The 12,849-nt window shown below is 58.2% G+C and overlaps 2 protein-coding genes and 1 non-coding gene across 4 annotated transcripts; 1 reads left to right on the plus strand and 2 right to left on the minus strand.

Moving 5' to 3' along the window:
• Positions 1–1,307: 1,307 nt before the first annotated feature.
• On the minus strand, positions 1,308–6,526 carry TRUB2 (TruB pseudouridine synthase family member 2). Of its 2 annotated transcripts, none has more exons than XM_065695470.1 (8): positions 6,397–6,526; positions 5,410–5,532; positions 5,264–5,338; positions 4,723–4,784; positions 4,371–4,452; positions 3,268–3,340; positions 2,682–2,818; positions 1,308–2,216 (listed from the first exon to the last, which is right to left on the minus strand). In XM_065695470.1, exons 1-8 carry the CDS (start codon positions 6,509–6,511, stop codon positions 1,927–1,929), a joined length of 957 nt encoding a protein of 318 aa, XP_065551542.1. In that variant the 5' UTR covers positions 6,512–6,526; the 3' UTR covers positions 1,308–1,926. The 2 variants fall into 2 exon arrangements, with proteins under 2 accessions (XP_065551542.1, XP_065551543.1); XM_065695471.1 differs by lacking the exon at positions 6,397–6,526 and adding an exon at positions 5,615–5,754.
• COQ4 (coenzyme Q4) lies at positions 5,453–11,415 on the plus strand. Its single transcript, XM_065695473.1, has 7 exons — positions 5,453–5,870; positions 5,978–6,159; positions 6,594–6,690; positions 7,849–7,951; positions 8,615–8,744; positions 9,676–9,769; positions 10,311–11,415. The coding sequence occupies exons 1-7, from the start codon at positions 5,788–5,790 to the stop codon at positions 10,471–10,473; spliced, it is 852 nt and encodes a 283-aa protein (XP_065551545.1). The 5' UTR covers positions 5,453–5,787; the 3' UTR covers positions 10,474–11,415.
• Positions 11,416–12,643: 1,228 nt separating this feature from the next.
• Positions 12,644–12,738, minus strand: TRNAR-UCU (transfer RNA arginine (anticodon UCU)). The gene is made up of 2 exons: positions 12,702–12,738; positions 12,644–12,679 (listed from the first exon to the last, which is right to left on the minus strand). It is a non-coding gene; the product is annotated as a tRNA-Arg (tRNA).
• Between the last annotated feature and the right edge of the window lie 111 nt (positions 12,739–12,849).

Below are 12,849 nucleotides of genomic sequence, written 5' to 3' on the forward strand. Positions count from 1 at the left end.
GTGTGTACACAAATTCCTTCTGTTAGTGTTAGGTGTAAGCCATGGGAGATGAAATATTCTCCATTACCAAAGCGGCTGAAGGGTATTTAAGGACTGAGAAGTCCATGTTTTCTTCCCCTCCTTATAGGAGCACAAGAATTTGGGGCTGTTCAGCCTGGAGAAGAGAAGGCTGCGTGGGGACCTCACAGCAGCCTTCCAGTATCTGAAGGGGGCTATAGGGAGGCTGGGGAAGGACGCTTCGTCAGGGACTGTAGTGACAGGACAAGGGGTAACGGGTTAAAAACTAAACAGGGGAAGTTTAGATTGGATAAGGAAGAAATTCTTTACTGTTAGGGTGGTGAGGCACTGGAATGGGTTGCCCAGGGAGGTTGTGACTGCTCCATCCCTGGCGGTGTTCAAGGCCAGGTTGGATGAAGTCTTGGGTGGGATGGTTTAGTGTGAGGTGTCCCTGCCCATGGCAGGGGGTTGGAACTGGATGATCTTAAGGTCCTTTCCAACCTGAACTATTCTATGGTTCTATGATTAAGACTTGCAGCTGTAGCTGTACAAGTGCCTGGCTCCAGAGCTCACACTTCTGCAGTGATGGGTTTAAGCTTCACTTAGCACAAGGCAGTTCTCCGTGGAAGGTGCCCTGATCCCAGCTCATCCATAGATGATGAATGCTAACAGAACCAGTGAGCTAAGAGCAAGCTGCCCTTGGGGAGTCCCATGGTCCTGTGCCACGTGGTGGCACCTACAGTGCGCTGCTGCTCTGTGCAGAGCAGGGAAACCCGGAGCGGAAAGATTGAGGGTCTAAGTTAATGATTCCTGGGGTGCTCCAGGACAGGACTGCGCACACAGGTACTTCATCGGGACTCCCCTTACTGCTCCTCCCAAAGTTACCTCTCGTACCTTAGCGACTCTCATCTGGAGGATGGAATAATGCTGGGCTTTGTCCAAGTGCAGGAGAGGACTAGAACAAATCATCTTCTGCTTTCTATAAATACATCTCCGTACTCGCTAATTGTCAGCTGGAAGAATACTGAGTGTATTGAGTGCAGTATGAATTGTAACTTCAGTTTTAACTTGAATTTAGAAAGTATTCCTGCTAAGTCAGACCCAGCTGTAATGAGCTAACAGGGAACAAGTGGTATTACAGAGCTTGCAGAGCTCCACTGAAGAGCAGTACATGCTGTCTGCATGGAGCTGCTGCGGAGCAGGGTGCCAGAGACCTCTGAACACCCTTGGTTCCCTGGGGAGGGGGGAAAGCATCCTCTTTTTTAATGAGTCAGTGTACTCATGGACGAGTAGAGCCAAGAACCAGCCTCTTCCCCTTTATCCTTCCATTTAGGGCACTTTCAGTTTTATTTCTTGTGTATCTTACACATCAATCCCCATTACAAGGCACTTTCCCATCCCACCTACTCTGGATACAACTGTTTCCTTGCATTGCTTTGTGTAAGCTGCGTTTCCTCCAGCACATCCCTCTCTTAGTCTGCTTTTGAGCTCTTCAATGTCTGAAAGCAGGGCTAATAGAAAGAGAATGCTTTAGGACAACAGAGGGAAAACAAAGTGGGTAAGCTCTGCTGCTCGCTGCCGAGAACAGACCAACCCGTGCAATCAAGTGACTGCAGCTTCCAAGGCGCTACTTCCTGCTGCTAAACAATTTGGGGATGGGGTTTGATACCCGTCAGCAACCTCATGTTCCCGAAGTCACCAGGAATCTTGGCACAGCTCACTCCTGTTAATGAACTGTTTGCAAGGCTTTAAGAAAACACCACAGCCTGTCACTGGAAAACTGCTCCCTGCTTCAAGTCATCTCAAGGAAAAGGGTGGAAGTGAACTGCAATTAACCTCCTTCCCACCGCTGTCCATCACCCTGTCAGCGTGCAGCTGCGTTACTGTGCTCCAGAGATTGCTCGTGGCCGTTCCCTGCGTCGCAGGCACTCAGCTGTCTGCAGCGTGGGCCGTCTCCACGCCCAGCCGAGGAAGGTCACTGCCATCCCGATGGCCCAACGTTCTCTCTATCTCTGCTTGCACCTTGAACTGACAGCTCCAGATTGCAGTGCGCACATTCTGCAGGTTCCACTGGCTCCTCAGGAGAGCATCGTCCAGCGTGAAGACACCATCGCGTGTCCTGCGCACTTGTGTGCACACCGCAGACGACTTCAGCTCCAGACCAATCTCGTGAACCATCTTCCGGAGGTACTGCTGGGTCTCATGCAAGCAGTGGATTTCTAGAGGGACAGAGAGGTTCCTTCAGGAGCAGCAAAGTGTTGGCAAACTCAGACCTTGCCTGTTAACGCAGACATCACTCACAGTTGTGCTGAAGAACTGGTTTGGCTCTTTAAGATACAGCACAGGGGGACTGTGATTTTCTGGAATACTTCACAGTGTCCTAACCTTCCCCCCCTCCAAAGTGAACGTTTTAGAAACAAACCCATGGATACAGGAGTAATGTGGAAACTGAGGTATTTCAATGGGCATAAGGTACCTTTTTAATAAGCCAATGTGTGAGGAGGAGACTGGCTGCAGCAAAGCAAACCCTGCTTTAGAAGCCAAACCAAGCCAACACTAATGCATTGCACTGAACCACTGGGATAAGGAAGAATTTTGTTTCAGGCGTAAGAAACTCAAGTTTTACTGACTTATTTGCTATAACACATACCGAGGCTTCCCCATTACACATATTTGGTACCTACCTAGCTGGAATTCTGGAGGTGCAAACTGGACGCATCGGACTGCTGTGATTATGGGAGGGCTTTTCCCCATGGGGCGAATCAAGCCTCTGACAGCCAGCTCGTAGGCCTCTTGTGTTTTCATGTCAATGTTAGAATGCCTGCAATGAGACAAAAAGGGAGCAGCACTGACACTGAGCACTTCTATTTGATGGGACTCAAAAATATCCCCACCCCACTAAAGCAGAGCTGCAGGTTTTATTCTTACATCTGTGTGTTGAGGTTTTGCACACATCCTAATGGTGTCTGTAGTGTCAGTGCAGCACAGCCTGAGAGGGAGGTACTGGGCGGTCAAGTCTACAAGACATTTGTGTGCCCATTGATGCAGCTAATGGGTCCCAAAATAGCTGGATACTCAGGATACGACAGGGACACTTAACTGTGACCTCTCACCACAGGACAGAGCACTGTGTACTCTTTGCTCTGTTCCTGTCTAGCACTCCAACCTTTAAAGGCTTCGATTATGGCAAACAAGATCATCCCATTTGTTTTAAGGACCAGCAAATGGCAGTTGGATGAGGTCGGCTGCATTTCCCCACTGGATACCTACATCAGCAGGGCCTTATGATTCGTTCCTTGAATGACAGCGAGAATCCGTTCCAGCTTCTCCCTTGTGATATGATCTGCAAACAGAAAGGGAGAAAGGAATCTCAATTATCCCCCCAGACACTGGGAAGAGCCAGTAAAAAGGACATGGAACTGCTGGAACAAGCCCAGAGGAGGCCACGAGGATGATCAGGGGACTGGGGCACCTCCCGTATGAAGACAGGCTGAGAAAGCTGGGGCTGTTCAGCCTGGAGAAGAGAAGCTGCGTGGGGACCTCACAGCAGCCTTGCAGTATCTGAAGGGGGCCTATAGGGATGCTGGGGAGGGACTCTTCGTCAGGGACTGTAGTGACAGGACAAGGGGTAACGGGTTAAAACTGAAACAGGGGAAGTTTAGATTGGATATAAGGAGGAAATTCTTTCCTGTTAGGGTGCTGAGGCACTGGAATGGGTTGCCCAGGGGGGTTGTGAATGCTCCATCCCTGGCGGTGTTCAAGGCCAGGTTGGATGAATCCTTGTGTGGGATGGTTTAGTGTGAGGTGTCCCTGCCCATGGCAGGGGGGTTGGAACTGGATGATCTTGAGGTCCTTTCCAAGCCTAACTATTCTATGATTCTATGATGGAACGTGCCGTCAGGGCATGGCTGCTCCTCCTGCAGGCAGCAAACCAGGCTGATGGGAACTGCCAGAGGTGGCTTTAGCAGGGTCACTTCTGGCTGCACCGCGGGGATGCACAGAGCAGCAGCGCTTGACCACAGAGGCAGGAATCATTTTCTTTAACTGATTTCAAGACCTTGGCTCCAGTTTTTCTTATCAGGTGTTGAAGAGTTTCACTCGACAGCCTCTAACCCCTATCTCTGAGTGTGATTTATGGAGAGCACCAAGTCCCACGCAGCAATCACCGTGCTCCGGACTCGTCCTGGCTTGGTGGTGTGGCTGTATTTACAAACAGGCAGACTAACACCTCACCCTGCATGTGGGCTGCATGTAAATGTAATGCCCAGAAAGCAGGTAACCCTTTAGCACTGTAATTCACCTGGTTAAATGCTCTGCGGAAAGCACGCTCTTTGGTGCTCGGATTTTGGTACCACATCAGTTCAGTTCCTTACCAAATGTCGTCTTCTCCACCAGCTTCCCTGTGTCCGAGAAGTCATCAGTGGCTTTGCCGAAGAGCCCACCGACGGTGTAAGCCTTGAAGGAAGGCAAAGAGCGCAAGTGATCACAGAAACACTCCAAGTTATTGAGCAGCAATACTGTGCCACGCTGCTGTGAGGAGGTGCGGGCTACAGCAGCATCCTCTGCTCACGTTTAGGATGAAGTTCTGGACCCTGAAAAGCTCTCAAAAGCACTGATGGGTCTGAGACTCGAAGCAGAAGGTCCAAAGGCCCAGTTGGGCCCTGGGGCAGGAATCAAATGTGATTGCACTTGGATATTCCGAGGCTGCTGAGAGCCAACACTTACCCTGCTCAGGTGGCAGTTGTACAGGTCAGTGAGCAGCTTGTTCCCGTGGCCGATGCCAAGAACTGAAACACAGGAGGTGCGAACCCATTGTTCAGCCACACGGGAAGTTACTGATGAGCATTCAGACCGCGCTGTCAGGCTCACACTCTTCTGCCTGCCCTGGTCAGGGCCACATCTCCTCAGAAGCCCCATCTGAGCCGTGCAATCGGCCCCCCCGTTACCGCCTGTCATGAAAGCTGCAAGGCTGTGACCAGGGCTCTTCCCTTCCCCAGCACTTTCCACCTTCAGCACAAACACTCAGTGAGGCCGTTTCAGGTGGGGTTAAGTGGCAGGAGCTCGGTGCCCCCCCAGCAGAGCCCCATGTGCAGGGGGAAGGGGTCGCCCCCATCTCCTGCCGTTGCTGGGGTCTTGGGGGATCCTTCCTTCCGTGTTTCAGCACAGCGGCTTGGGGCCGGGGGTACCGCAGAGCCGTGGCCGAGCGCCCGCCGCCTCCTCCCCGCATGCACCCCCATCACCTCCAATGCTCCGGGACGGGACCCACCGAACACCCCCGACGCCTTCACGTCCAGCCGGTGCCCGGCTCCCACCTTCAGCCGCCTGAACCGCGGGCCTCGCACTGCAACGGACACCGCGTTAGAGCCCGCCACGGACCGGCTCCCCCCGCCCCGGGGCCGAGGCCCCGCTTACCGAGGGGGTGCTCGGCCAGCACCGGCACCATGGTGGGCACCAGCTCGATGGCGCCGTCGCGGCCCGGGGCCGGCAGGAAGCGGACGCGCTGCGGCGGGGGGCGGCCGGGCCCCGCGTTCAGCTCTGCAAGAGAAGGGCTCGGTGATGCGCAGCCGGTAACCGGGATGGGGGGGGGGGTCCCGCCGCCGGTCCCCGCCGCCCGCACCGCTCAGCAGCCGCGTCTCCACCGCGTCCCGGACGCGGCCCCACGCCACCCCCGCCGGTTTGTACACGGCGAAGAGCCCCGCGGGCACGGCGCCCGCCGCCATTGCGCGCTGCCCGCCCCGCCCCGTCCCGGTCGCGCAGCACCGACGGGAGCTTCCGGGGCCGGCGGGGGCGATGCTGCCGCTGCTGCCGCTGCTGCTGCGGAGGGCGAAGGCGGGGGCCCCGCTGCTGCGGGCGGGTTCCGGTGCCCCAGGCAAGTGCCCCCCCCCCGCCCCGGTCCCGTTCCCCGCGGGCAGCCCCGAGGGTGTCCGGGCGCTCAGCGCCCGCCCCGGGCCGGTTCCTCAGCCCCGCTCCCCGCAGGCAGCGCCGGTCGGAGCCACAGCGAGCCGCGGGCACGGCAAGGACACGGGGAGGAGGAGGAGGAGGAGGAGGAGGATGGGGGGTGCTACCGGCTGTACCCCGGGCACATCCCCACCAGCCCGCTGCAGAAAGCGCTGCTGGCGGCCGGCTCGGCCGCCATGGCTCTGTATGACCCCTACAGACACGGTAAGCGCAGCCAGCGCGCTCCTTCCGCCCAGCGCCCTTGGTAACGTCCAGCGAATCCCTCCCCGGTCTCCTGCGTGTTTCTGTGCTCCTGCTGCCGCTGGGTGAGGCATTCGCTAAGGCAGCAAGCACAGAGCTGTGGAAGAGAGGGGCTGAGGGACCCCAGCACCCCCTGACTCCCTGCGGTGCCACCCAGCCCCGTCTCATTCCCCCTCGGTCCCCCCCGCCCCGGCCTCACGCCTGCTCCTGCATCGCTCCGTGCGGGTGGCTCCATGGCAGAGCCACCCTGAGGCTGAAGATCCGCGGTTTGTGGCTCCCTGCTTGGCCGCAGCCTGCTCCCGGCCGGGGCGTTCATTGCCCCGTTGCTCCCCTGCCAGCCGGGGGCAAGGGGCTGTTGTGAAACCAGCTCTTGGGCCACTCTCTGCTCTCTCTTTCAGACATGGTGGCAGTGCTGGGGGAGACCACGGGCTGCCTGGCCCTGCCCAGCCTGCGCGACAAGATGAGGCATCACCCCGAAGGCTACCGCATCCTCCAGTGCGTCCCTCGCATCCCTCCCTGGCCCTGTGGGTTGAGGTGGGGAGGGAGACACGAGGCCCAACACGTTCCTTGGGCCCTGTGAAGGGAGAGCACAGGAGTGTGGCAGCTCTGAGCCTCAGGTTGTTTGTTTTACTCCATCACAAGAGCCCTGTGGCACTCGGAGGGGGAGAGCAGCAGCAGCCGCCGCTGGTCCCAGCCCTGTTTCGGGCTGTCTGTTCTGCTTCGCTGCTGCAACTGGCAGGTGCCGGCACAAGGAGATGCAGCAGCAGGCGCAGGGGAGGATTCCGTGGATGCTGAGCACCGATAAAACCCCACCACATCCATGGGTTTCTCCCCTGTGCCTGCTGCTGCATCCCTGCATCGGAGACTTCATCTCCACTGGTCTGCCTCCTCCTCAGACACCTCCCTGCTTGCTTTACCTGGTGCCTGCAGCATCTCCCCAGGCTGTGAAACGAGGCCACTTCTCGTCTGCCTTGTTAAGACTTGATCACTTCTGTTTCCATGTCTAGAGGGACTTGTGGAGCGCAGGAGGGACTTCATGGGCCTCTTGTTAACCAAAATCCTACTGCTTGTTTGCTTGCCCCTGTATCAAGCCTGTTGCTTGTGTAGCGTTTGGGATGTCCCGTTGGGATGCAGGGGCTGGGGGAAAGCTGCCTTTTGCCCTGTGTTTGTGCAGAGCAGCCTGGTCCTGGCTCTGGGCACTGACCCAGCAAAGCACCTGGAGCACCAGGATGGGGCTGGGATGCAGAGGAACTGCCCAGGGAGAGGGGACAGCAAAGGGACCAAGGGCTGGGGAGGGCTCCTTGCCCTGTGTTGCTCCTTTGAAGCCCCGGCTGCTTTGCGGGGACACCGAAGGGCTCTGCTCCCTGCTGGCGGCCCTGCGGGCTGTGCCTGGCCAGCAGCGAGGTTTCAGTGCAGAGGACACCGGTGTCTCCCAACCGGAGTTGCTGCAGGGGTGCAAGGTGAAAGCTCTTTTATTGCCCAGGCTTCGGGTAGAGCCTTTAAGCACTTTGTGTGCCAGCCTCAGCAGCAGGGATAAGGATGGCACTGTCCCTGCAGCGAGGATCCATGTGAGGAAGGGCAGAGGCAGGCAATGGGGTTTCCAGGGGCTCCAGGACCGGGATGTGAGTTCATTGAGCTGTGTTTTGCTTCCAGGGAGCGTCCCCGCATCCGTCTCTCCACCCTGGACATGTCCCGGCTGCGGGGGCTGCCGGCTGGGTCGCTGGGCCGGGAGTACGTCCGCTTCTTGGAGGACAACGTGAGTGTGGGGTTCGGAGGGTGCCGAGGGCTGCACTTGGTCCCTGGGAGCACACATTCGCTTTAGAGGGAGGTTGGGGCAATGGAGGAACCTGTGGGGAACCCTCCAGGAGTGAGGGATTGGGGAGATGAGATGGATGCTGGTGTTGGATGGTGCTGGATTTGTCACCAAGGAGCAGTCCTTGGGTTTTGTCTGTGTAAATGATGCTTCCTCCCATCACTGGGGACTGGGAGTTGTGCTGATGGAGGGAACCACTGATGATGATGATGATGATGATGATAACAAGAGAGATAAAACCCAACAAGTGATGCAAATGAAAAACAATTGCTCACCACCAACCGATGCCCAGCCTGCTCAGTACCCAGTTTATATTCCAACCATGACACCATATGGTGTGGAATATCCCTGGGGTCAGCTGTCCCAGCTGTGTCCTTTGTGCCTCCTCAGCCTCCTCGCTGTCCGGGCAGCAAGAGAAGCTGAAAAGTCCTTGACTGAGTGTAACCACCACGTAGCAACAACTAAACCATCAGGGTGTTAGCAGGGTTCTTGTCATCCTAAATCCGATCCACAGCACTGTACCTGCTGCTAGAAAATTAACTCAGCCAAAACCAAGCCACCCTCGAGGTTTGGAAGGGGCTGGATTGGACCTCTTTGGATTTGCAGAAGGTTTCTCCGGACACCCGGATGCCACCCAAGTTTGTGGATGATGAAGAACTGGCGTACGTGATCCAGCGGTACCGAGAGGTCCATGACGTGATGCACACCCTGCTGGGCATGCCGACCAACATGCTGGGTGAGCAGCAAGGGGCTGCAGGGCCAAACCCCACGGTGGTGCTGGGAGTGGGGCAGGCTGGGCTGGGCAGACTCCTCAATCTCGGCCCCATTTGGTGTGTGAGGAGGTTCGGACCCACAGTGCGGTGCCCCACTGGCTCTGTGGTGACCGAGAGGCTGTGAGAAGTCACCTTTTCCCCGCTGGGAGATGCTCAGCCCGAGCCCGAGGTGCTGTTGATGGGTGTTTGCTGCCTGGCAGGGCGGGTGACGCAGGGCGGGGGGACCACGTTTCGCAAGCTGCGGGTGAAGGCAGAAGCTGGGGGTTCCGGGCTGGTCCTGATCTGCACCGCGCCGTGTCCTTTGCCCTCGTTTTGTCTCTGACTCAATAGCAAGCTGCAAGTCAAGCCTTGCCGCTGCACGTCAGGGCTCCTGCTGAGGCTGTGCCCGAGCCCTGGCAGCGTTTGGAAAGGTCTGTCCTGTCCCGGGGGACAGGGAGAGTCGTGTGCGGGATCAGGATGCAGCTGCTGCATTGCTAAAGATCTGCAGGGAGCCCAGAGGTGTTTCCCAAGCCTATGGGTCATCGATGAGGCCCTCAGTGCCGTGGGTTAATGGTGGCCTTGGCAGTGCTGGGGTAAAGGTTGGACTCGATGATCTTAAAGGTCTTTTCCATCCTGGTCGATTCTGTGATTCTATGGCTGCGGGGTGCATCCTGCGGGGGCCCTGAGCATCCCTCTTCGGTGGGTGATGCGCAGCAATGCTCATCCTGGCACAGGATGAAGCCGTGGGCAGATCTGGGAAGCATTCCCAAGTCCCGCCATGGAGGCAGAGGGTACGGGTGCGTGGCCACCCCCGGGAAGGGGCGGCTGGTGCAGCCAGTGCTGCAGGACCCCATGGCCCCGGCTGGCCCTTGCCCCCGTGCCCTGCCCGCTCACGGCCTCTCTGCTCCCTCCCAGGCGAGGTGGTGGTGAAGTGGTTCGAAGCCGTCCAGACGGGGCTGCCCATGTGTGTGCTGGGAGCGGCGTTCGGCCCCATCCGCCTCAGCGCACGGTAGGCGCTCACCGGTGGGGATGCGGCAGCCTGGGTGATGCTTCCCGGTGTCCCCTGGGGATGCAGAGGGGACACCGCTGGGTCTGCAGGGGGGAGTCCGTCAGGGATTCTCTTGTGAACCTACTGCTCTGCCCCACGGCCCAGTGACAGCGGGAGAACGGCTCTGGCAGAGCCTGGTGCTTCGTCTGCTTCCAGCACTGAATCTCTTGTGCTGGGAGGGGCAATGGCCGGGCCTGGCTGCCCTTGGCTGGGCAGGTATTCAGGGCCCTCAGGACCCTCACCGCACTGATGGCCGTTCCCTGCCTGGTGGCCCAGCACAGTTTGGGGATTGCAGAACCTGAGTTCTGGTCTTGGGTTTGCTGCTGACTGTGACCTCCCTGGCACAATGTCCTCCCCAGTGCCTTAGCTTCCTCTGGGAGTTAAGCAGGAGGGTACATGGGACACATGCGTTTGGCATCTGCCTGCGCTGGGGAATCGGAGGAGGGAATCCACCACAAAACATGGAAATCAGAGCTGTCACCTCCTGTATCGTTTGCTGCAGGAAGCTGCAGGTCCTGGCCACCGAGCTGGTTCCCTGGGCGATCCGGAGCGGGCGCAACGCCAGCTGCATCCTGAACGTGTACTACGAGCAGCGCTGGGAGCAGCCTGTGGAATCCCTGCGGGAAGAGATCGGCATCTTCCCTCCCCCGGCCGTTCGCGTCTGAGCGCTCAAGTACGGCGAGGGGATGGGGGATCCCCGTTGGCAGACAGCACCGTCCCTGCGTGCTCCATCTCCTCCTGCCCGCGAGCACAGCGTGGCTCTGATTCCGGGCACAGGGACCCAAGGGCTGAGGTTTCCCTTGCCAAGAGGCCAAGTGACAAAACTTGCCTCTTTTTGCTGTTGGTGACTCAGCGGAGGGATGCATGGCAAGGCTGGGTTGGTTCCCATGGCAGCAGTGCTCAGGTACCGATGCTCCAGAACGTTGGCATGGGGATGGAGCAGAGCTGGTTTACAACACACTGCAGCAATGCCTTGTCCTTCTGCAGCTCCAGGGCTCTGTAGGTAAATCCCTTCTTCCACTTTCCCTGGGAAGATCCAGGCTTAAAGGCTTGGGGCTGCCCTGGGCTGGAGCTAAAGCAGTGATTTACAGAGCAGCCCAGGGGCAGGTTTGATGTGTGCAGTAGGGATATCCCATCTTCTGCTGGTGTCTAACTGGTATCCTGCTGTGCCTCACGCCTTGGAGATCAGGCAGTGTGTGATTGCATGCCCACAGGAGCAGGCAGGGAAATCCCTTTGGATATTATCCCTGCTGGATTGGCTGTTGAAGGGCTGATCCTGATCTGCCATGTCTGTCCCCATTCCCCCCCCCCCCATCAAAAATGCTGAAATCCACGTGCTTGTGCTGGGTTTGCAGTAGGAATCGTCCCTTCCCTGGCCAACAAAATGATGTGATTGGGAATAAGGAGCTGAATCCTGAGAGTGCAGAAACGGCGGCTGCTTGTGCAGCATCAGGGAGCTGATTGCTGTCTGGGTTAATTAAACAGGGCTCCAGCAGCAGAGCGCAGAGCTGTGGGATGCGAGGGCACAGAGCCACACAGCCAAGGGCTCTTTGTACGTGTGGGTTTGCTGTCGAAACTCCATCTTGCTTAATAAAAGCCAGCGTGGAGCTTGTGGTTCCTTACTCATCTCCTTCCACCCCATCTCCCTTTCTCGGGGGAGATCTGATGTGGAACCTCACCCCTTTCTGGCTCCAGCAGAGTCTGCTGGTTGTCTGCAGTGGTGGGTGATGGCTTGGGTGCATGGCTGCACTGATGGGGATGGGACACAGGATGGGCTGTGGGGATGCATCTTTCCAGCTGGGGCAGGAGCAGGGCCTGGCTGTAGCCAGGGTTTTGCTCCCTCCCAGGAGGCTGAGCAGGGGCAAGACTCTTGGGTTTAAGTGCAGGCACTGGGATACAGGGGCTTGCTTCCTTCCTGCACCCCCACCTCCCTGTTTTCACCTTCTTCTATCCCTGTCCCCATCCCCCAGACTTTGTGTTTGCCTCCAAAACCAGGCTCGTGCCTTTCTTGGCCTCTGGAGTTGTTTCAAGCAGATCATAAAGGATCTCATATAAACACATCCTTCAGCCGCTGGTAAAACACAGCGCGGTGCTTGTCCTATTGCTCTGGTGGGGATGAAAGAACCGTTTAGCCCTAAACCAACCCGGAAACGTGCTGTTCTGCAGCAGACACGTGTCGGAGCTTTGGGGTGATTAAACCGAAGGGCAGCAAAGCTTCGCTGCTTCCAGAAGCCAGGAGCAGCAAAGGCAGCACAGGAAATGATGCCTGAGAGAGGGGTTTGCTGCACTCGGGGTTCGTGCAGCCCTCGCGCAGCCGCTGGTGACGGGTGCCAGCGCATCAGCAATGGCACCGCATGTAAATGTGACTGCGTCTGCTCAGCCCCAGCGCTTCACGGCTCCCGTTTGCCGCAGCCGTCGCTTGTCAAGGCTGCTGAAGGAAGGCAAAGGGGGGAGGACGGGGGTTTTGGCAGGTTGGACGCAAGCCGTGTTGAAGACGCTGCTTTGGGGAGGGATGTATTTGCTGTGGACATGCGGCAGCTCCATCACTGCCACCAGCAGTGGTTGGTGCGGGCGCTGCTGGACCCGTTTCGGGGATGCGATAACAATAATAACTGGGAGAGGTGGCGACGACGCTGCTCAACACACGGAGCCACCGGGATCGATGCGCATTTATGGATAACCGGGAGAGCCGTGCCCAGAGCTCCTCTCCCCCCGTCACCGCTGCCGGGCCCACCGGGCTCCTCGCGGCGGCAGCGCCGGGCGGTTCCGTCTCCCCCCTGCCTGCTGCCAGTCGCGGCACCCCGAGAACGATCCCCCCGGCCCGGCGGCAAAACGCGACTCTGGTGGGACTCGAACCCACAACCTTTGAATGACTCCCCTCACACACGCACGCTAGAAGTCCAATGCGCTATCCATTGCGCCACAGAGCCGTCCGTGTGCGCGCTGCCCTCGCCGCCTCCTCCTGCCGCGCCGCCCCGCCCCGCCCCGCCGCCGCCGCCGCCCGGGCCCGCAGCCGCCGCCGCGGGGCCGCCCCGGCAGCA

This window comes from Lathamus discolor, chromosome 15, assembly GCF_037157495.1.
Source record: "Lathamus discolor isolate bLatDis1 chromosome 15, bLatDis1.hap1, whole genome shotgun sequence".
In the NCBI taxonomy this organism is placed as follows: domain Eukaryota; kingdom Metazoa; phylum Chordata; class Aves; order Psittaciformes; family Psittacidae; genus Lathamus; species Lathamus discolor.